The sequence below is a fragment of the Charadrius vociferus genome, unplaced genomic scaffold (genome assembly GCF_000708025.1).
Source record: "Charadrius vociferus isolate BGI_N301 unplaced genomic scaffold, ASM70802v2 scaffold43, whole genome shotgun sequence".
Classification (NCBI taxonomy): domain Eukaryota; kingdom Metazoa; phylum Chordata; class Aves; order Charadriiformes; family Charadriidae; genus Charadrius; species Charadrius vociferus.
Window position 1 is genome coordinate 5,025,987 of NW_009648043.1, and position 23,876 is coordinate 5,049,862.

Below are 23,876 nucleotides of genomic sequence, written 5' to 3' on the forward strand. Positions count from 1 at the left end.
AAACCCTTTTGAAAGCTCCCCCCTCCCCATATTTGCCCCATCTGAGTGCTGCCTGTGCAGTCACACACCTTCTGGACCAGCGCTGGTGCCTGTCTCACCGGCTCGCGACACGGGCAGAGTTTGCCTGGACCTGCACGCCCTACACAATTGAGACTAACTTGCCGCAGTCAAGGCAGACTTGGTGAAGAGGAGAACGAAGAGCTGGAGTTCGTCGGAAGTGTTCAACAGGACATGAAACATGAGGACTGTTGCCTTCCAACTTGTTTGTGAACCACAGCAACACGTGCACCTATCACTGATTTAAAGAGCAGTAAGCTGAGACCGAGTGAAAGGGGTGACCCCACTCTGTGTACACATAAACACTTCCTTCAGGTGCCTGTGAAATTCACTGCTTTAACTGTAGCTCATTGACAGCCCTCAAAAACATTCATGAGTATGTTAATAAAAAAATAAAGCTGCAGCTCCAAATGTTGCTCAGAAAAAAAACCTGTGAAGAAAAGCCCAGGAAATATTAAGCCCTTTATAGGTAAACTGACCTAGTGCTCTCAGCAGAAAGGCATAGTGGGGTACAGAAGGGACAAATTTCTTACCTATGGAGTTGAAACTTCAGGTATCTTCCACACAAGAAAAATAGCCTGATGGATAGAGGTTATACTTGCTTGTCTCCTCGGCCTCTCCTGGGTAAGTCCCAGTTTATCCTCCTCAGGGTGCATAAGCATGTCTGACTGTCCTTTCAGCTCCTTATATGCTTGTTTCTCAGGTGACTAAATGGCAGGAGTGGCATGTCTTCCTTTTGACAACATTCTTGCACAGCCGAGTCAGCCTTGGGATTCCCGTCCTTGTGGCTTGCTCCATCTGAATTTACAAAATCTCCTACATTGTGTCATGGGCTGTGCTTCTCTTACAGCTTAGAAATACACTGACACTCATCATACTCACTCGGCTATTCAGCCAGTTAAAACATTGCTGTTAGCTTAAATAAAAATAAATAAATTTTAAAAATGCATCGAATAGCTCTTGATATCTGTGGATCTTGGAGCACATTTAAGTCTGCGTGAACATAGCCTTGCAGTATTGCGAGGCAAACCAGTGCTGATACCTTCAAGGCAATTTAGAGGCACAAGAAATTAAGCAATATACCCAAGAGTACACAAATAGCAGAACCATAGCCCAGGACACAAACCTCAGTCTTGGCTCTGGGATACATGTTCTGGCTCTTACCAGAAACCCACTGAGAAATTTTAGTGTGAAATTTTTTAAAGAGAAGCCCCTTTCCCTGTGTTAGAGTTGAGTAAAAAGTAATTCACTTTGCCATTAAAAAGGCTTTTTAAAATAAATATTCATTTGAAGCTGAAAAAAGTTGAATGTTACAGATAAAAATAAATACACCTGGCAGGCAGGCTGTTGTCTTGCTTTTAACAAGGACAGGTTTTTTCCATATTTCCATTTTTATTTTGGACCGCTTCATCCCTTTCACATAGAACGGTTACATCTGGGTCTGATAACACACCAGCTACCCCACAGCCAGTTGGCGATGGTTGCCCTATTCTTCCACCACCTTCACGAAAAGAAAATAAGCCCTTCAACTGTTGCACACTACCTGCAGTTTGCTCTTTCACCTCCCAATTTCAGCTCAAGGCTGCGTCCACCCTGCAGACCCAAAGCTGTAACGGACCTTCAGCCCACGTAGGACAACCCTGGCAAGCCAGGGAGCAGCATGGATAACGGGGAAGCTTTCGGTCCATGCTGGCAGCTGCCCTGCTGCAGCTAATCCTTACCAGTAGCCCCCTTCATCCAGATTCATATCTTCACGTTGCCTACCCGAGCTGTGATGGCACCCCTTACTCATAATCCTCCTCCTTCATGGCTCCAGGTCTTGGCAGCTCAGGGTGAGGCTGAGGACTGGGAAGCCCAAGTCCCAGCCGAGAGGTGGGATGTTGAGATATCTCCCCTCAGATGATGAAGGTATTTTCTGAGTAGCAGCTCTTAAACATGAGTCGTCTGTACTTCCAGAACTGTCAGATAAAATAAAATGACCAAAAATCAGAGTCCGGTTCAGAAATTTCATTTAGAAGGGCCTAGCTTGAAACACCATCAGTGGGCTGACATTTTGCATGTCTGAAAATATCTCATGCTACTTAAATAAAAGCAGCCACTCCAAATCACCGGGTGCTTCTAAAGAGCATCTGCTCAGTGACTCAGGCACACAACTTAATTTCTGAGCAAGGCTTTATCTCTTGGGTGCAGGTTTTCTAGTTGTGTGTAAGACACACCACTGTGCTATTCAAGAACTTAAAATTCAAAATGAAGTCATTGAACTGGCAAGCAAAAGTAAACTTGTGTCGTTAAATATGAAAATGAAATCTGTCTTATCTGCGAGGGTTTGGAAATGGAGACCAAGCTGGTGTATGTACAGTGTGTCAATATGTGAACTAAATTCTGCTCCCCCTTGTAAGTATTTGGTTCCTGTTGGTATCAAGTGTAGATGGTATTAAAACAGCATCTTTGGCTTCCCTGTGATAGTCTTTTCCTAAGGTTACATCTGACTTGCATGGATTTGAAAAGAAAGCATCTTACTACAAATCATAGAAGATTTTTACAACTTTCAATACCATTCTGGCTTGCAGATCCTGTGGAGTCATCGCATCTGGGAGCATTGATATAACAATGGCAGGAGCTTCTGTGTTACCAGTTTCAGGCTACTGCTGCTGAAAGCACCATGCCATACTACCCTTTTCATAAGCTTCTCGCATTCTTGTCTCAGTAAGTCGGTGACTTTGCCCATTCCCTTTTAACGGGAGTGCTGTTCCAAGAACCTTCTTGTTCTAAGAGTTAGGAACTTTCTTCTAATTTCTGATCCAAACGCAGTCATGAACAGTTTCTCTCCTTTTATTTTTTTTCTTTTTCTACTGCTAACAATGTCCTGTAGCCCTTGCCCCTTTGCAGTATTTATAGACATGAGCTGAAATCCTTTTGAGCCTTTGTTTGGCTAGACTGATCCCACCACCTGTTCTCATCTCTCTCATAAGACAGCCTCTCCAGTTCCCCAATTATCCGGCTGTTAGTTACCAGAATTGTACACACTCTTCCAGATGCTGTTTCACTTGGGCCTGCACCCAGGCACAGTTCTTGGAGCTGCCTCTCCCCTTACATCCAGCCATTGCAGGTACCTTCTTCATGGCTACCTCATGGTAGTTATGTGTGACTCTCTAAACAACCTACAGACAAGTCCTCTCTATTTTGGCAGAGGAACTACTCTGCCTTAATCATTACTTTCATATATCTGATGAACTTCTGAGGAAACCGTATGAGTGGCGGAGTGGAAGTCTTGAGGGTTGTACCTGTGTTGTGTTAATGTGCAGGCAAGGGAGAGGCCTTGGCCAAAACTTCCTGCTCTCCTCCACTTCACAGCCTCCCAGGCCCCAGGACATCCATCCTCCCACCACACCATGGTGGGACTGTGCTGCACCAGATCCTCTGGCTTCCCCACTGCATGCAGCACAGACTCAGCCCCCAGGAATGGATGTGACTTTGCCTGGCAGGAGTCTCACTGGTGACCTGCCCTATTTGGTGGGAAGGAAGCACCTTTGTGGAGCTGTGGGAGATGGATGAAGCAGGCTGTTGGACCAGCACCTCTAGGCCCAGCCATATTGCCCAGCTGCGGAGCAACATGGGTCACTGTCCAGAACTTCCAACGGGGGACTCGGCAGGAGGGCAGGAAACTTTCAGAAGACATGGAAATAATATCTCTTGGACTTTACAAGCTTCTTTTCTTTCTACAAGCTCAGACACTTCCCAAGGTGATGAATCACAAACTAAAGGGCCAAATACTGGAATTATAGGTAACAGTCAAGCTCTGATATTTCTGGTGCTTCAGTAGGTTAGCTCTTTCGCACCTTGTTACATGACATGGATGCTCACATGGCTACATGTTGTGGGGGAGGGCCAAAGAATGAAGCTACAGTGGAGGCAGTGCCTCCTTGTTGGACTATCCATAGCGTGGGGCTTCGCAGGGTGGCACAGCCTCTGACCACCACGCAAGGCTGCAGCCATTGCCCGGTGCAGCTGGGTGGCAGGTCACCACTGCAGCAGCACCGCAGTGGCACACGGCAGGACCCTGCGTCAGTCTCAACCATGGCGTGAAGCTTGTATGGTCTGTGCAGTACCCACCCCACCCCTCTCACCCCCCAGCCCAAATTTGGGGTAACACTCACAGGAGAGATTTGGCTCAGTGTAAAGGCAGGAGGCAGGATTTGCGTTTTTTCTTCCTTGGGAAGCTACAGTATTTCTGCTTTTCATTGGGCTCGTCATTTTTGCAACTCAGGAGGAGATAAATAATGTTCTAAAGATGCAGAGGTTGTTCCTAAAGATGTTATAACCCATTGTCCTCTCCTGTCCTTTACCTCTTCAGTGACAGCAAGCACTCGGTTATCCTTTGCAGCTTTTTTATTGCTAACAAATTAATTTTGACAGATTTTAGTGTGGTTGTTTCTCTGACTGGTCTTTGAGAGAAAGTGGACAGACAGCCACTGCAGAAAGCCCTATGAGTTTAATCCAAATTGCTCCTTGGAAGCATCCGTGAGGGAGCTCGGTGCCATCGGCAGCAGGGCTGACACCCACCCAGGGAGGGAAGGGGGCTGACTTTCCCTTCAGCGGGGCATCAACACATTAACAAGGTGGTTTTGGGGGCTCTGCCTCGCGACTCTGCAAATAGGAGAGAGGCCTTGAAATGCCTCCAAGTGAAACCGCTGCAAAGTTTATGCAGGCAGAAGGTAATTACCCAGATTAGACTTGGCCATGGTGCAGGACTGACACTTTGTGAGGGAGTGTGCCACAGGAGCTTAAATAACCACACGCGGCCGCACTTCCGTGACTTCACATTTTAGCTGAAATACCAATCTGCATCGTCAGAATGGGCCTCACACCAGAGAGGACTGATGAGCCACTTGTCAGCAACCGCAGTCAGCAGCTCTGGCTGAGCCTTCACAAGGGCTGTGTCCATCGCCCTCTCCTTCTGCAAAATCTCTTACTGACCTGAAAGATAAATCTTACCTTGCTATGTTCCTTTTTCTAGATTTTTTGCATTCTTCTGCATTCTCTTCTCTTCTCTTCTCTTCTCTTCTCTTCTCTTCTCTTCTCTTCTCTTCTCTTCTCTTCTCTTCTCTCTGCTACTTTTCAGTGTTCATTTTCTTAAGTATCATCATCTTTTTCTATATCCATTTTTACCTCCCATACAAATAGTTTCCTCACTTCTCTCTCCCTCTTTCTTTAAAAGTTTGGGTTTGTGTTGTTTTAACATATTCTTGTCTTCCTCGAAATCCTCCCCATTGTGCTTTCTTCGAGTTCCCTCCCTATCTTTTGTTCTCCCTTGCAACAGCTTAGCTGCTTCTGGCATTTGATTAAACATTTTGCTGTTTTTCATCCTTCACAAAGCTGCTGGGGACAAGGTCTGGGCTTGCAGGTCTCCTCCTGACTGTTGTCTTCATTCCATTTCTTCCATCCTCAGAAGATCCCAAGCTCCAGCTTCCATTTGGTGGTGGGAGATTGACCATAGGTTGATTTTTATGCCATGGGAGCCTATGCAATTACAAAGGCAGCTAAAGACTAATTGTACGTACCATATTTCCTGTGATACTGAGTCTAGAAATACTCGTGAGTTGTTGTGATCCTGAGGCAAGAGGAAAAATGTTGGGAAGTGTTTCAATTAGTTATAAATTGTCTTTGGTGTGTTTGAGTCAATAAATACAAAAGCAAAACAGTATTTTCACTGGTTTTTTGCCTTAACGTTCCTGACAGTTCACTAATGGATCCCCTTTCCATTATGCTTTATTTCCCTCCAGAAATTTGTTCCTCTTTCTGGGGAAATTTGTCTCATTACTATTCCTAGATACAAGCTTACCTGTATTTTTCTAGTGCTACTGTAATGTTGGGTGACCTTCAGTAATTACTTCTCTGTGGTATGGCTTTATGTAAAAGAAATACTAATTTTGTTATTTATTGTTGAAATGGGCACACTAATTAATATTTAGTAGTGCTTCTAAACACATATCTCCTCTTGTCTTTCAACATTTTGGCCACCGCTCAGCTTTCTTCATGTTATCACCACCTTCACACGAGCTGAAGCACCCAGACCAAAAACTGATTTGAGAGAGGGAGATGTCTAGCACTACATGAAGAAGGGCTGTTCATGTTGTCGCCTGTGATGTGATACCTCCAGCTGTGCATCTCCATATTGGCTCTGCTTCCACCATATCATATTGACAGTTCACACCCCACTTGTTGTTCAGCTGATACCATATGAAAGTCTTTTTCCACCTGAACGCTAGACTTGCTCTTCAAGTTTCTCTGTCTGACTGAATGTCTGCACTGGGGTTAGTTCTGCCTAGATACAGCCATTGCGCTGGTACTGAATGGATCTCAGCTGAATAACTCTGCTGCAGCCTTAAAATATCCACATTAATTTTTAACCTTTAAGTCAACATGAACTGCAGCTCTATTCATCACCCACTTCCCCTTCTGTTAAATCAAGGTTTAGGACCTGGTATAAAACACCAGTGACGTGATACAGCCCACAGCTTAGTTTTAGTTGTATATACCCTTATGAACCATTTTTTCTCATGTCAGTAAATAACTGCACTAAGATATAGGATCAGGTAACTATCCTCCAAGCAGGCTTGATGGGTGCAGCTGAGAAAGATCTCAAGTTCTTTCCCAGGAGACTTCCCTAATGCTCATGAACTTGACGCAAACGTCTGGTAGGTTTTCACTCACAGAAACCCAGGACTATGTGTCTGCTTGAAAGCTTCAAACCACATTTATTGTAAATTCATGGAAAAAAAAGAAGAAGAAACCACAGGCTGGGAAACTATTACATCTCAGTGTGAAGAACTTGTCCAGTGATGTGCAAACAGAGATTGAGAAGAATATCTAAATAAGCAGCAGTTTCTCAATAGAAATCTCATTAAATAAAAAAGAAAATTATTTCCATATTTACAGATTACAAGGCAAATGTATCCTTAAAGCATTGTTTCATATATAGAGGGTTTATTTCCTTGAAATAAAAGAGAAATGGTTTGAATCTAAGAGTGTACTTTGAACGCAGCTTGCTACACAGTCTATGTTACCACCAGTGAATGGATGAGTAGCCTCTCCTTGACCACTGCAGTGCTCTGCTTCTTCTGTTGTCCAGGCTTTCACCGAAGGGCTTCTGGTACCTCCACCTATGAAAGGAGGGGTGGGGTGGGGAGGGTGTTCATTACGTTTGCTGTACAGTCTGGATGGCAAAATTCCTACTGGAGCTGCAGACACGCTCCCAAGATCCCTGTGCTACACAGCAACTCCTGTAACAAGCCTGAACCTGGGAAAGTACCCCACTTTCTGTCAAAAACACAGTGGAATAAAAATCAGCGTGCTGAGAAAAGCCTATTCAGAAGAAAGCCTCCCCCCAGCAAATGTTTTCTTATGCTCACATTTCTAAGAATGTTTTTTTTTTTTTTTGTTAAATATATGTGTACTAAAATTAATTGAGCTTGTGCTATATCTGAGCCGCAATCACTTACTGAAATACAATCTTACTTACCCGCCTTAATTGCTTTATGCTGCTTGCCCGAATTGCTTCCATAAGGTTGTCATGGAGAGACCTTTGTGGGGTGGAGGGGCGGGTGGAGGGTCGTGAACCTTCCTCTGATTTTCTGTCCGAGACTGATTTTAGAGAATCTTTAATTTCTTTCAATATGCTGTTCTCATGTTTTTTGCCTTTTTTCTTTTTCTGTCCATTCTGTAAGGCTTTTTTTGAGCTTTCTTGCTGTTTGATGACTTCAGCTATATTCCTGGTTGGTGCCTTCTTCTCTGGAATAACTGGGGGAGGGGGAGGAGGAGGTGCATAAGGTGAGGACCGAGGCGTCCCCTTCTGCAAGCCTTTGGCCTTTGAATTCATGGCTCCATCACAACCAGACTCATGTTGCCGCTGCTCCTGCATACGCTTTTGTCTTTGTTTATCCATATTTCTTGTCAGAATACTTGTCATGCTCATTCTTGGGCCAGCAAGGTCAAAGTGGTATCCGAGCTTGACCAGAGTGGTGTTCTCTTTCAAAAGTTTAACTATGTCCATTTCCACCTGGCTGCCCATGATGTGCCTTTGATTGTGGAACCGCAGTTCTGTTAGAACCTTGTTATTCTGCAAAGCTCTCATGATGGCCAGCACTCCTTTGCCTGTGATAAAATTTGACTCAATATTCAGACTAGTTATATGCTGATTTACCTTTAACATGCCAGCGATAGCTATTGCAACGTTGTCATCAGCATGCGTGTTAGCCAAGCTGAATGACTTAACCACTGTGTTGTCCCTCAGGGCTTGAGAAAATTGTATAAGCATCTGTGAAGTGATGTTTTCAATGTTGTTCAGATTGACCTCTGTGGTGTCAGGGTCATTGCTCCTAACTTTTTCCAAAGCATCCTCAATAACTGTTGGATTTCCACAAGGGTGGATGGCACTGCTTTTTAAGCTCAGACTATCGGTGTCTTTTCCGTCATGGCCATTCAGTAAGTTTTCATTGCCCTTTGCGCCGTTACACATTTTGCGTCTGATGTGGTCAGAACTCCTGCCATCCTCAGGTCTTTCACCAGTTGCAGCATTTTGCTTTTCCTCACCCTCATCATCACTGTCATCTTCATCTTCCTCCTCATCTTCTTCTTCTTCCTCATCGTCCTCTTCAGTATACGCCTCCTCAGACACTTCACTATTGCTTTCTGTGAAATACTCTTCTTGAATGTCTTCTGAATTGTCGTCTTCTTGCTCAGAGTCCTGAAGAGGAATGTAGGTGTGGGTGTTAAACATGATTGCAGTAATATAGATTCTGCCTTTTCACACAAAAATAATTGTCTTGAAACTATATAAGTTAATACTGAAAACTAAAAATAAATCCCCAGAAACACAGACAGTTAGGAGAACAGAAAATGTTTCAGCACCTGACACCTTTTTAAACATATTTCTTTCATATTCTGTGGAAGACAAATGCTCGCCATAAATTGGAACAGGTTTACTGACGTCAGTGATTTCTGCCAAGAGAAAATTTGATACAAGATATTGCGACATGGACATACTTCATGCTTTCTATGTGTTGGCATGTCCACAAGGGGATGTTATTGGATCCTTGCCAGCAGAAACATAAGACCGCAACTTCAGAATGGACATGATCTATGAGCAACAAGTTTCTTGATTTCATAAGGACTAGACATCTGTGTCAATGCTCAGACTCCCTGGCATATGTTAGTACATCTAAAAAGGCTAAAGATTGCCATGGTTTAGAATACAAATAGTGTTTGCACATGTAAACATGCATATCGACATGCAAAATAATACAGAATCACAGGAGTCATATCGAAAAGACTCTGGATGCACCGTACGGGCTATACACCCTTAGAAGCTATTTGTGAAGAAAAGATTCAGGCAGATTCCCATGGATAATAAGTAATCACATGTCAATAAACCCCAAAAGTTTGCCAAGAGCTAAGACTGTGCTCACCGACAGCTGTCACAGGTCAGCTGCCATACTGTAACTCATTATAACTCATTGCCTACAGAGTAAACTGACTGTTTTTCTAAACCCCAAGGTTGTTTTGGTGTGTTTGGTGGGCACCAAAACGGCAAATTTGGATCTATTTCTCAAAGGTCTGCCCAGTGCCCTCAACAATCACAGTGGCAGAGGACAATTCTCTGTGCAGGAACAGCAAAAGGTCTGCACCTCAGGGAAGTCTCCCTCTCCATCTGGAGGACTCCAGGAGCACGGCAGTGTTGTACGGGCCATGACTGAACACACACGCTATGACCAACCTTAAACCTCTTGCTCAAAAGGATCTCTCATGTCCTGTTTTGTCTCTGGGACAAGCCATAGGGTATGCCTTTTTATATACATTTGTAAATGTTTATAACATTTTGGACAAAATATAATTGTTCTGTAGGCACTAATTTAGCAACATTCGCATTTTAGTGTTTGCAAAATGGTAGAGGGTATCTTACAAAGTGAGTACACTCTGTGGAGACACAGCGATTCTGTGTTCTGCTTCTGGAAAACAAAAGTGTTACTAAGAGCACAGCCTATTTTTAGAAAACCTGTGAGGTTTAAGGTTTGCTTAATCATCTGGCTCTGAAAATGCAGGGAAAGGTTAAAATAATAGTAATGACAGATTGCATGGTACTGTTTCACAATCTTAAGCAGATTTCTGTGCTGGGACACACACAAACCAGACGGTAATTGTAATGTTTGCAGAAGTGTGACTCTAATGAAACAGGACACGGAGGTGTTCCAGCCTGTGGTTCCTGAGGATTCAGCGCCTGGAGGGTTTGCAGGGTCCGTCCCCGTTGCCCTGCACATGGAGGGCCTGCAGGGTCCGGCCATGTTGCTTCTCCTGTGGATCATGGGTGGGAAGGTCCTTACACTGAGAGATGCTGTGCTACATACAGAAACAGGGCTGTGTTTAAGCCAGGTTTGTTATGGGACTAAGATTTATATCTGTAGTTTATATATATATGCAGACTTTTAAAAGCTGAAAACACCAGCTATCCAGGAACTCATCTTCACAGCTATGCTTTTATCTACTCAGGAATACATACTACAGCCTTCAACACAGCGGCAGATGAGCAGAAGTTGGTGCCTCTAAATGGGCTGCTAATATGCTTGATGGCACTAGATCAATAAAAAATAATCTGATTTTTTTTTTTTTTTGAGTGGCATTTCTGGGATCAAAGGGGGAACCTAGTTTCCTGTCACATACATAGTCTGGTGTCATAACCACCTGCATGATAATTTTGCAATCGAGTACTCTTCTCTTTGCAGATCCACAGAGGCACGCTCCGTTATTGTAGCAGCATTTCAGCACAGGACTGCTGCAGGCAGCCTGCAGGGCTTCATCTTACTTTGTAGTAACTACTTGATGAAAAGTTAGGACTAAGATAGTGAATGCAGAAAGGTCAAGTCATTCACCCTAAAAGGCTATCTGCAGGATGTTTGCCTTCTGGAGAGGCTGACCTCTCACCACAAACTATAGAAAGAGCACAAATAACCACCTTAGATAAGGTGTCTAACTTTCAGAAAGTTGAGGGCAAGAAGAAAATTGCTTTAAAGAAATTCAGAAGAAGCCCTCTTACTGCCTTCAGTAGAGAGAGCCTTTGTGCCCTCTACATCAGCATGGCAACATTTTCATATTTACAGATGCATTCAGGAAGTTTCTTCTCAAATCAAAAAGTATAGAGGTTTTTGGTGCCACTTTGGGGTTTAGGCAGTACCCATCATTAATGTTGTATAGACATGGAAACAGAAGGAAAAATCCTGCCATTATGTAAGGCACCGAACGAGTCTTGTTCAGAAGGTTTTTTGGAACTGCTCAGGTTTCGAGTTCCAGGCTCAGCTGGAAATAAACATTAATCTTGCCATTGCCTCCCTAGGACTTGACAAACAGGGAGTGAAGTCAACGTCTGCAAGCTGATACTAATGGTTTGATGACAGCTAGTGGTCTGTGCGCTTGCCTGCAAAGACGTTACACCACCATTCACAAGCAGGAGAAAACACTTATGTGTAAAGAAATCCAGGATATTATTAGTGCAGGCTACTTTAATCCAGGTGATTTTTCTCTAGGAGAATATTTTCTCTAATGTACAAAATGCAATTATTGCCTTGCAAATGAACCGAGCTCCTGAATCAAGGCTGTTAGAAGTTCTCAGTCCAGTTTTGCTGTCTTTGCCTTTGTTGCATTATTTTCTACTTAAACACAGGAAAACATATCCCTATAAACAGAGTAAGAGCTTGGTATGAAGCAGTGCTTAAAAATAAGAAAGCTACTCACAGTCCCAAGTCCCCACTTTCCTTTGAAAGTACATGGAGCCAATGTGAAAACAGAAGTTGCTTTTTCATAGACCTCAGTCTCACAAATCGTTTTAGCAAGGGCCCGGGGGGTGCCGACACGGATGTTAGCTTCGGCTGAGAGCTCTCATCGCCTGCTACGACTGAGCCCTTCACTCCTGCCCGGCTGTACTGTCCATTTGCAGTTCAGGGACCGGCTTTTATTATTAACTTTTTTTATTTTGGGGAGTGAATTGCTTAACGAGCACTATTGGTTGTTTTCTGGGGAATACAGATAAATGGTTTTGGCTGATGACACTACCCTGGGCCACTTTTTAAATAACTTACAGCTACCCTCTGACAACAGTTGCCAGAAGACTCCCGAGCTGTGCCAGGGATCCTCAACAGGAACAAAGCAACATAAGCTGCTGACTTCAATGCTGCTTCCTCCCAGCGAGCACAAAGCCTGGCAGCCGCCTGCTCGGCTTCTGACATAACATGTATTCAAAATTATCTTCCTGACATGATTCTCAGCAGTCAATACTGGTTTTGGTGTTTTTTTTTTAAGGAAAGGGAAAGGCATTTCTTTTAGCTTTTAAACAAAATCTAACGTTATCTAAAAGTCCACCTCACTACTTGGCAATAATTTCTAACATGCCCTTTAAAATTTTTCCGAATTTAGTCACTAATGATAGTTTTTACGGGACTTTCTTCTGTTTTTAACTGAGCATTTAAGGCACCTCCATAGACAGCAAAAACCCTCTGAGCTAATATGCAGTGCTTTAGCAGGCACAAAAGTATGGCTAACAATGTTCTTAAAAATGCTGCAAGAAACTGAAAGAAAATGAAAACAGTCAGCGAGACTATGCCAGGGAAGAAGAAACCCAAATATTTCTAGGAAACAGCATCTTACCTTGTCGCACGCACCCAATCTCTCTTTTTCTAAAAGTTTCCTGGTCTCCCTTTCCCAATAGGCCATCAACGCTTCCCTGCTGAAAGTCCCCGTCGGTGTTTTCTCTGTCAAGCTTTTCTGCCGTTGTCCCACCGGAAGGTTTCGGTCGGGCTCTATGTCCTCCAGCTCCCGCTCCAGCTCCTTCAGCTCCTCTTCAGTGAGAGAAGCGAGGAGCTCATCTTCATCAATGTCTTCATATTTACTGAGCTCTCTTCTGTAGCCAAAGGTAGACATGGTCCCGCTTGTTCAGGCTGGTGTGAACCTGAAGTGACTAGGCATTCAAGAAGGCTGAAGCAAGCAAGCTGTGTCTCGTTTGGTCAGCAACTGTTTCCCTGTGTAGCAGAGACACCCTTTTAAGAGTAATCACCGAGGGCTTACGACAATGCATGAAGGGATGAAAGCATGCTCCGTTTTAAGCATCAGACGTCAGCTAGACATCTGAACAGCAAGAATGTCCCAACACTAGTGTTTGCAGGTCCCTTAAAGAGGGGGATTATTGACACAGTGGCCATGGCCATATTTAGAGCAGGCGGCTAGCAGGAGAATACCAGCCTCGCGGACGGGGGGGCGGCAGCAAATAAAACCCCGGGCGCATTTACACCGACTTCGTGTCCAAACTGCAGTAGAGAAAGAACACAATGAAAATCCATTTAATCCTGAGCTGCCACAGGGGCTGGAAATAAAACACCCTCGCTGGTGTTCAGCGGACTTCCTCTCGTTTTCACGGTTTTTGAGCGGAACCGCGCTGTTAACCGGCCAAGGTGTTTGCAGGAGGTGGGGATCGGTGGGAAGGCAGCCCGAGGGGAGGAGGTGGCTGTGCCAGCGCGCGTGGGGAGCGCCGCTCCCGCAATGTCACACCTCCCATGTAAAAAATCACACAACTGGATTATTTATTATTTCCCCCCTTTTTTTTTTTCAAGGATGATCAGTGGGAAAATCAGCTTGACGCGTCCATTTGGAGCTTCTGTGAGATTTTTTTTTGTTGTTTCACGGGGAGAATTGCTCTGTGCTGGGGGATTGAGGGGAGTCCTGCAGAGCTTGAGGGGGAACCAGCCCTGGGTGGGCAGCAGGGCTCCCTCTTCATCACTTCTGGCAGCCCCTAGCAAATGAAGGCCTCTAGTGGCTATTTTAGTTAATGGCCATTGCTTGCTGTAGCTGACTGATGTGCAGCTGGAGAGTGCCTTTCCATTCTTAATTTTAACTGTATATAATTACCATGCCCACTAATAAATGACATTGTTCTGATATTATTTTTATAGACAGTTATCTTCCAATGTAAGAAACTACACAACGAAAGGTTAGAATTCACACTGTTCTTTTCTTTTCTCTTTAAGCAGTGTATGATGGTGAAGTAGCAATGTTTTCTGAAATGTAGAGGCCAGCAATGTCTACAAACCTGTGTTGAGAGAGAGGGAGAGGGACAGGAAGAGAGAAAGACAGAGAAAAGGTTGGTTTTGGTACAGGAAAGTAGGAGCGCATCTGTAACAACAACATATATTAACCTTATTAAATGTTAACACATGATGGGTTTATTTTTAGACAGTCAAGTCAGTATTTAATGGAAATGTAAGGGAAAATAAGTATAAGTATTGTTCTTGTCCAACATAATCTCTTTTTGGTTTGTATGGATTGGACACCTGAAATGTTGTATGATGTTTAGCCAAATTGCTCGTTTAGTTTTATTATTATGCATATTGCTTTACTGGCAATGGAGAGAGGACATAGAGCATGATTTTCATAAACAGATTTGATAAGAAATGACATTTTTCCTTTGATCATTCTTCTCTATGAATTTCATACAATTCAGCTTGCTCAAGAAGTGGGATGAAAGCTTACAAGCTTAGTCTCCCCTAACACATGAAATACATTAATAAAGCAGACTAAAGAATATTATGCATCTTAAAATAAAATAAATATTTGCAGGTCACTCACATTGACCAAATTTTTGTGTAAAATAAAGAGGAGGAAGGTACAAAACAATTTGGCTTATGGAGCTAAGAGTATTACCTTTATGGTGTCAGATACTGTGATGGGTCACATGTGTCTACACAAGTCAGTGGGTCAGTAGAAGTTCTATTCACTCTTTGAGCTGCACTTGCAGAAATGAGGCTTAGGCCAAATTCTGTAAAATATGAAACAGCAGGCAAAAAAAAAAAAAGTACCTTTTTTCTTTTAACTTTGCATTGTGAATGCTGACGTTGGCATTAATAAAATGTACGTAACAGAACTCCAAGCAATTTTATTTCTTCAATATGTCTAGGACAATGTCTCACTTTGTTATCATTCCAGTTATCCAGAGAAGCAGCACAATAAAATTATCTTTCTTGGGTGCATTTTTGCAGACAACATTTTGTTGCAAACATTTTTAGATGGAGTTGGGCAGAAAATTTGCACTGGACAGATTTTCTGTTGGAAAATGCCAATTGAAATTGAAATGCTTTCAGGAATATATTTTATTAGTACATTGACATGTACAACATTGATATGTACAATAATAAAAGCAAAAACATGGTGTTAAAAATGAAACCTATTCAAATATACTGTTTCCCAGAAAATTCTGAGCTTTCTGCTTTTCCTTTTTTCCTCAGATACAACAAAATTTGTAAGTCTCTGAATTTTCCTGGGCTGAGAGTCCATAATACAAAGTACAAACACACAGATGTTGGAATTGTGTCTTTAATATTTTCTATGGATAAATCAAAGAAACTTCAAAAAGCAACACGCATTACTCACTTTTAAAATAATATTCCAAAGGAAGATTTAGTCCAGTCCTTAGCAGCATCATGAATGTTACCTTCAATCCTACTCATTGCTGAGGCGTGATACAACGCTGAGCCAGTGGTGATGATTTTCTATATATAAAATGTCAGTGATGTCCATTCTATCCATGAGATAAGAGAATTTAAAGATGTTACTAAAGACTGACAATCATTTGATTGTAAATGAGTTCCCTGAAGCAGGGGAAACTGGCACAGTTAGGTGAGGTTATGAGAGGTTTGGGTCCTTTCTTGATGCTGTACATGTCACTCATGGTAATTTAGGACCCATTCCTTATAGGGAAGATTGACAGTACCCACTAACTTGGGTTTTAGGATTCCCTTTTGGGGGGTATTTGGCATTGTGCAGCTGGTCAGGGCTCAGTTCCTGAGGGCACCAGCCACTGCTGAAGCTGCCCACCACTTCAACAGTTCAGATCACAGGTTCCAACTTCCAAGAGGAACTCTGCTGCAAAGACAGGAGCGGTTGTGCTTTCCTGTTATTAGCATTCCTAAATGCCTTAAATCTTTTGTTCTCGTTCCACAGTCCCATTTCTCAGACATTACACACGTTCAGATTTCTAAAAAAAAAAATGAGCAAAAAAAAATAGCAGTCTGAGCATCATAGAATCATAGAATGGTTTAGGTTGGAAGGGACCTTAAAGCTCATCGAGTTCCAGCCCCCCTGCCATGGGCAGGGACACCTCCCACTAGACCAGGTTGCTCAAAGCCCCATCCAGCCTGGACTTGAACACTTCCAGGGATGGGGCAGCCACAGCTTCTCTGGGCAACCTGTGCCAGTGCCTCACCACTCTCATAGTGAAAAATTTCTTCCTAATATCTCATCTAAATCTACCCTCTTCCAGTTTGAAGCCATTCCCCCTCGTCCTATCACTACATGCCCTTGTAAAAAGTCCCTCTCCAGCTTTTGTTCTGCCTTACGTCCTAGGCTCTGTGCTCGATTAAACCATTACAAACAGCTTAGGAAGAGACCTTGTGCTAGTGAGGTGGCACAGTGAATTTCTTTCCATCACAGAAGGCAGGAGGGCAGAGCGTGAGCCATACGTAGTACATGAGGGCATGTTTATACTGGCTGCACTGACCACTGTTTGGGATGAATCCTCCAAAGTGCTTCACCACCTCCTCACAGAAAACCCAAACTCACCACCCTCCAACGCCCTGCTGAAATCTGGTACTCAGGGAATAAACCATTTCACATACACACCATGGAAACTCACCACTCAATCAATCAACAGAATTATTTAAAGGTTTGTTCCCTTCAGGACCTGAGCTAAGGAGAGAGAAAATAAGAACCGGGAGTGCCCATTTAACAGGAGCAGGATTCACTCTGCTGTTGCAGTTACTTGGCACTCAGGTTCCCGGCCTCAAGTGGGACAGAGCCCACTCAACAGCAGCTCGATTGCAGATGAGGCTTTCAGTCTTTCCTAGCCCAGGTGATCTGTTTTCTTAGTTTTAAAAGAAGAAACACTTCTAAATGTTTTTTCCTTTCCAAGCAATTAACTACTTCAAGCAGCACCCTAGGAAACTTTGTTCTGCTTCTTGCATGTTTCCACACTTTGGGCACATTGGCCCAATGGGTGGAAGGACGTGACCAACACCTGTGTTCCAAAGTGGTTCCATCTCAACGTGAGGAAAAACTTCTTTACTTTGAGGGTAACAGAGCACTGGAACAGTCTGCCCAGAGAGGTTGCAGAGTCTCCTTCTCTGGAGATATTCAAAACAACCCATCTGGATGCGTTTCTGTACAACCTGCTGTGGGTGAACCTGCTTTGGCAGGGGGGTTGGGCTCGATGATCTCTGAAGTTCCCTTCCAAACACGACCATCCTGTGATCCTGTGATTCTGAGGGGTGGTACTCAACCCTGCAGGGCAAAGCCCACAGTTAAAATCTTACTTCCACACGGATGAGTGCAGGGAAAAGTCCAGGCGAGCAAAGAGAGGGCTGCACAACCTTGTCCTCAGGCGCAGGGCAGGGCCGTCCCCAGGACAGTGGCTATTTCAGTCACGGCTCCTGAGGACAGCCTGTCCGCCAGATGCGTTGGCTCGTACTGAGCTGCAGTCCCACGCTGCAGGAACAGCTCCAGTTGCCACAGAGCCCATTAAAAACAATGCACCACAGCACAGCTGGGCTTCCTCCATCTCTCCCGCCACCCTTCTGCCTGCGGTGCTTGCTCCTGCCATCCCCCATCGCTTTTGCACCCCTCGTTGCTCAACCAGCTCCTTCCCTCCTGCTGCCCCCTCATGCAGACCCCCCGGCTGCACGGCCTTCTCCACCCCTGGCCCTGCAGGACCCCCTCGCCCGCCTTCCCCGCACAGCCCCTCACTGTCCTCACCTGCCTCCACAGCCCCTTCCCTGACCTCTCCTTCCCTCCTCTCCTCGCACGCCCCCTCTCCTGTCCCCATGCTTCTCCCTGCCTGCCTTCCCCCTCCCACCTATATCATTTTTTTATATATATACACATACACACACACTAGATATATAATATATACATATATATTGAAGAAGGTAGATTTCAATTAGATATTAGGAAGAAATTTTTTCACTGTGAGGGTGGTGAGGCACTGGAACAGGTTTCCCAGAGAGGTTGTTGAGGCCCCATCCCTGGAGGTGTTCAAGGCCAGGCGGGATGGGGCTTTGAGCAACCTGCTCTAGTGGGAGGTGTCCCTGCCCATGGCACAGGGGTGGGAACTAGATGATCTTCAAGGTTCCTTCCAACCTAAACTATTCTATGATTCTATGATAATTATTACATATAATTATTACATACAATTGTAGATGTAATAATTATATATAGAATCATAGAATAGAATGACAGAATCGTCTAGGTTGGACCTTTACGATCACTAAACCATGTCCCTAAGCACCGCATCTACCCATCTTTTAAATACCTCCAGGGATGGTGATTCCACTGCTTCCCTGGGCAGCCTGTTCCAATGTTTGATAACCCTTTTTCCTAATAACCATCCTAAACCTCCCCCGGGGCAACCTCAGGCCATTCCCTCTTGTCCTATCTCTTGTTACTTGGGAGAAGAGGTGGAACACCATCTCCCTACAACCTCCTTTCAGGTGGTTGTAGAGAGCGATAAGGTCTTCCCTGAGCCTCCTTTTCTCCAGACTAAACAATCCCAGTTCCCTCAAACAATCCCAGTTCCCTCAAACAGTACATATAGTACACATAGCACATATATAGTGCATATTGTTATTATATCTGCAATTATAATATATATATTTTATATATGTGTGTGTCTGACTTTCTGTGTGCTGCTTCTACAGGCCCAGGTTGAAGGCAGAGTCCAAATCGGCCTGAAGAGACAAGGGGTCAGCAACCTGGCACCTAAACAGGACCGCGAGGCAGACTGATGGCACAAGCTGTAGCTCTTTCCCCCAGGAGACCAGCGTAACTTGTGAAAATTGTGCACACCACACTGTTCCTGAAAAGGATGTGTCATCACCCACATTTAACAGTGGTATCAGCAGAGCAAATGGGATAAAGCGTGCGCTGGAGGCATTTGAAGGAACAATTTTTCAGCTGCTTTTCTCTATGCCAGATGATTCTGTTGTCCAGTCCATCTCTGCTGGCGATGCCATAAACAGGGAGTCACACAAGAGAAAAAGATCTTTCCCTTCATCCATGCTGGGGAAACAAATGTGGGGTAAGTTTAAAGATGACCCTGAACAAAAAGCAATCTTTGCTTGGGAGTCGGACTCAGCATCTTAACTCAAAGACAGATTTTTCCCAGTGACCCCTGCAGCACACCCAGGCTACCGGGAGGGCAGATTCCAGGTCCAGATCGTAGCTTAACAACTCGGACCCATTACAAACAGTGATCAGGTTTCACTCAAAAACATGCGCATGTGGGCTGCCTTATTGCCCAGATTAGTTTTGAAAACAGCATTCCCAACAGCTGCCGGGGCCATAACCAGAAGTCTATATACAACACTATATAGCAACAAGCTACGGGGCAACTGCTAATCTGATGTATTTTGACGGTGGGGGTGTTTGGGTTGCCTTGCTTGTCAAGAAGACAGAAGAGTTATAGCTAGCGAAGAAGTGACTGGGCTCTGATAGGATGCGTCTTGGAAGGGGAGTCAAGAGGTTGACCTGGCTGCAGGCAAGCACCAAGGAAAAAAATCATCTGGATGCAAATAAGAATGCTTCTAGAGTACCAAATTCCTCAACCTTTGATTAAAAGAAGGAAAACTCACTGCCCACATTGCACAGGCACCTGGTGTCCTTCATCCCTGGATCCTGAAGGTCTATTTGATTATACAGTGAGGCACGCATGGGTGCCAAGGGAGCGGCAGAATTGGGCTTTACTGTCCCTTTTGCCCACCTGAATCACACTACAAATGGGAAAGCAAGGGGGACAAATAAATTTTACTGAGCAAACGTCAGTAATGTTTTCCTAGTTTTCTTTCCTTCCCACACACCCAATGCTTTCTAATCATCTTGTGTCAGTACACTGTCATGTTCTGTAATAACACTGTGAGATGAATCTGCTCATCTTTGACAGCACAAACTATTCCTGCCCGGGTTTTGCTCAAAGCGAGTGCTCCGCCACATCGCTGCAGACTGCCCATTTCCTCGCTGCCAGTTTCTGCCACACCAAAAAAGATAAACTGCTTTGTACGCAGTGATGATCTTAACGCTCTTGCTTTCATATAGCTGCTCTTATCCCTCAGGAAGAATCTCAGTGTGCTTTACAAACCTTGCCAACAGATCTACAGACTATATATAGAAATCATTTCACTCGCTACTGATGTACAGCCATAGGGTGACCACAGCAGCTGTTTGGAATTATATCGCGACATTGCTCAACAGGTTTGGAGAGGAAGTAGAGGCCACTGTATTGCAAAGAAAGTGGCAGAGGAACCACTGTGTGCACAAAAAATGCGGGTTTTGGAAGTGCCATTTGAATTGGCTGCTGTTAATGCATCTACAGTTAACCTATTCTTTCCCCCAAAAATCATGAGAAAAAAAAGGTAACATCTGCCAACGTAAGCATTATATTATTCATGGTAGTATTTGCAAATACACCATAATTTGCATCTCCAGGTCAAGTAGTTATTAAATTATAAGTGATTATTAAAAGTGCATGGATTTAATCCCTTTTTAATGCCGTAGTCCCAGACAGTTCGGTGTAGCTTTGCCAAACCTACAGTATGTCATTCAGATAAAAAATTGCTCTGTTCCTTTACACACAGAGAGCAATACAGGTACCTACTTCTATGTTTAGCATTTCCTTGGTTTTCATCACTTTTTTTTAACAGCATGTGTTTATTCATGTGTTTATTCATTTTATTTTCTTTTTTTAAAGGAGTTCTCAGCAATATAAACAAGTGACGTAATTCATAGAGAATTAAATACAAACAGCAGTACAAACTAAGTAAATTCTCTACTTTATTGTCCTTATTTATGTCTATTTTTTTAAATAGCCCGTATTAATGATGATGGCAGTTGTGGGCACCAAATCTACCAAGTGCAGAATATGCAGAAAAAAAGGCAATGGTTTTGCCTAATCAAATGCAGAGATTTCTACTGAACATGGGAATTTTGAAAATTAAATTTAAATACCTTGCACACGTCACCAGAGTTACACTGTTACATCAGTCTTATGACTAGTAACGATTTACTAATATATTTTTACAGCTTTTCTGGAGAGGCATGAAACACAGGTTCCTTAGGGAATATTTCTCCTGATCTAAGTACCTCTTTTGCTGGTGTGAGTGACACTTAAGGGAGCACTTTAGAGAGAAAATGTTTTCCATTGCAATATATACCTTTAAATATTTATACAGTAATTTGGTGCACTTACCCATGTACTTCTTTCTGATTTATCCAGCAGGTGAAGAATCGGGATGGCTTTCTTTGAAGACTGCTCCATGCATTTGGAGACAGACGGTGTATTTTTGAATCAAGGTCATTATCTGTAGGGTGCAGAAGAGGACTCTGAAGGATAGACACCCCGGGTGGCACAGTGCCCTTTTTAATTACTGCAGCCTAAACAAACAATTTCCACTAGAAAGGTCAGGAAAAGAACAAGGCAGAATAGGGCCATTAAGGCTGAAAATCGCTTTGGTTGGAATTACTTTGCTTGATACTATTTCCCTGAGCATACGTCTATCAGACCTAAGGCTGACATGAAAAAAATAGTAGGGGGAAGGCTTTAAAAGGATGGATTTAGCAGGTAGACCAGAGCTGTGGCAGAGTACACCAGAGAGGCAAAGCTCGTAACACAGAAGACACAGAGGTGAGGGCAAGAGACTGCTGATTAGGCGCGTATTACAGAGAGTGATGGAAAAGCAAAAGAGATGAGACTTGTTCTGTAGAGATAAGCAATGGTGAATTTACATCACTTCTCTCCATGCAAACCATGAGATATTTTAGAAGCTTTTTTTCTGCCACAAGTAAGGGTCAGGAAAAATCCCTTTGCCCTACACCAAGGCAGACACAAAAGAGCCTGCAGCTTTGTGACTGTGTTTTTCCATGCATGACTCCCGTATCATCAGCAACAGTCTGAGAAAGGGCAGCGCAGGCACAAAGCGCCTGAGCCAGAAGAGTAACTGCTGCAGTGGAACAGTAAAATTGACCCCTTCTGACACCCAGAACAAGGATCTGCTGCGCCAGCTCCCAACATCAGATGGTAGCCAGTGGATGGAAGCTTTATAGATGGCACACACAACATTACGACCCCTACAGGGAATAGCTTGTGACATACAGAACTCATGGCCATGGTTTGGTCCTTCACCCAGCTATGAAAACACTTACAGCTACAAAGTCCATCTCGCCGGTGCCGCAAAGGCTGATGTAACCACTGTTGAATGTCTGGCTCCTGGGAGAGCTCATCAGTCTGGTGCAGCTGCTTGTGTCAGATTTTATGAGAATCACAGACCAAACGATGCCTCTGCTTTCAAATATTGTCCCCAAACCAATAGGAGTCCCTACACCAGAGCATGCCTGAATCAACGCCAGGGCATTTAATTACTTCTAGCCACTGTCGCCCATAGGATGGGCATGCCATGGAATTGGGTTGCGGTGGAACACCCCATGAGTCACACCCAAATAGCAGAGAAAATTACATCCCAGTGTTGCAAGGGTTCAATCACAGTCCACGCGGGGTGGGGGGAAGGAGTAATTTTTTCCTACCAATTTCTCCCTCCAGCTGGAGCTGCTGCCTTTGCCTCTTTTCACACAACCACCTGTCCTGGACCAGTTACATTTCCACCACCATGTACTCAACTCCGTAAAAGTAGTATTCGGTGGTCTGGCTGCAAAACATGGGAGTCGAAAGACTTGTGTGCAATTCCTGTCAGTGCCATAAGCGTGACACAGGGTAAAGAGTTCCCTTTCCATGTCTACCTCACCTTATGTTCCATTTAAAACAAAGTCTTGTCCCTTCTGCCTCCATTCAGTTCACAGATGCCTTGGAAGCATTAAATAAGATTTCTCATAACATTGGACTTCCTTTAGCATATGGAGGGGAGGTGTGTGGTGGTTGAATTCTTCAATAAATAAACAACTTCAATGCTGAAGGACAGAAAAGCCTTAAAACACGATTAGGCCACCTTCTAGAACAGGCTACCAAACAACACGAAGGGTTGAAATGTATTGTTTCAAAGCTAAACACAATAATATCATGTCTTTTTAGCTTACCTAACAATATCCTCAGGACAGTCCATGATATTTTAAAAACTTGGGGCAATGCTCTGTCCTAGACCTGAATGCTTTGATGCCGCAGGCAATGTAACTATTGCCTGAGGCGTGTATAAAGTCCTAAATATAAACCTTGGCCCATGAACTAAAATTACTAATGGAATTTGGCTCTAGCCACAGAAAGGGTTTAAAATCTCCCATCTAAAGCCCTATTTGATCATGTTTCCTTAGCTGGTTGCAGTATACTGTATCAGATATGTGACTACCCAGATTCTTGTGCTGTGGCCACTGTATTCATTAAAATTACTGCTATTTAAGACATTGTTATTAAGCCTGTATTTCTGTTTAGCAATTCCCACACAGAAATATCGGTTTATAGGTTATGCAGCACACACGCCTGTAGCCTGGTATGTCCAGGATGTATTGGCCAGCAGAGCCTTGACTGTGGACAGCCGTGTTGGGTTCACTGGGCACTCTGTGCTCAGGCCGTGCCTGGAGTCACCAGTCACCCAGCACATCTTCCCATCAGGGGTCGGGCCCAGATGCCAGATACCTGGGAAATTTTCACAAGTCACCAAATTCTTCTTTTTCATTTTGGCCAAAGTTCCCGGGAAAAAAAACAGAAGACATGTCTTGGAAAGCCAGATGAACAGTAG

At 43.8% G+C, this 23,876-nt stretch overlaps 1 protein-coding gene across 1 annotated transcript; it reads right to left on the bottom strand.

Annotated features, from left to right (window-relative positions):
• Nucleotides 1-6,790: 6,790 nt before the first annotated feature.
• On the bottom strand, nt 6,791-13,023 carry LMOD2 (leiomodin 2 (cardiac)). Its single transcript, XM_009883662.1, has 3 exons — nt 12,751-13,023; nt 7,580-8,794; nt 6,791-7,220 (listed from the first exon to the last, which is right to left on the bottom strand). The coding sequence occupies exons 1-3, from the start codon at nt 13,021-13,023 to the stop codon at nt 7,194-7,196; spliced, it is 1,515 nt and encodes a 504-aa protein (XP_009881964.1). The 3' UTR covers nt 6,791-7,193.
• Between the last annotated feature and the right edge of the window lie 10,853 nt (nt 13,024-23,876).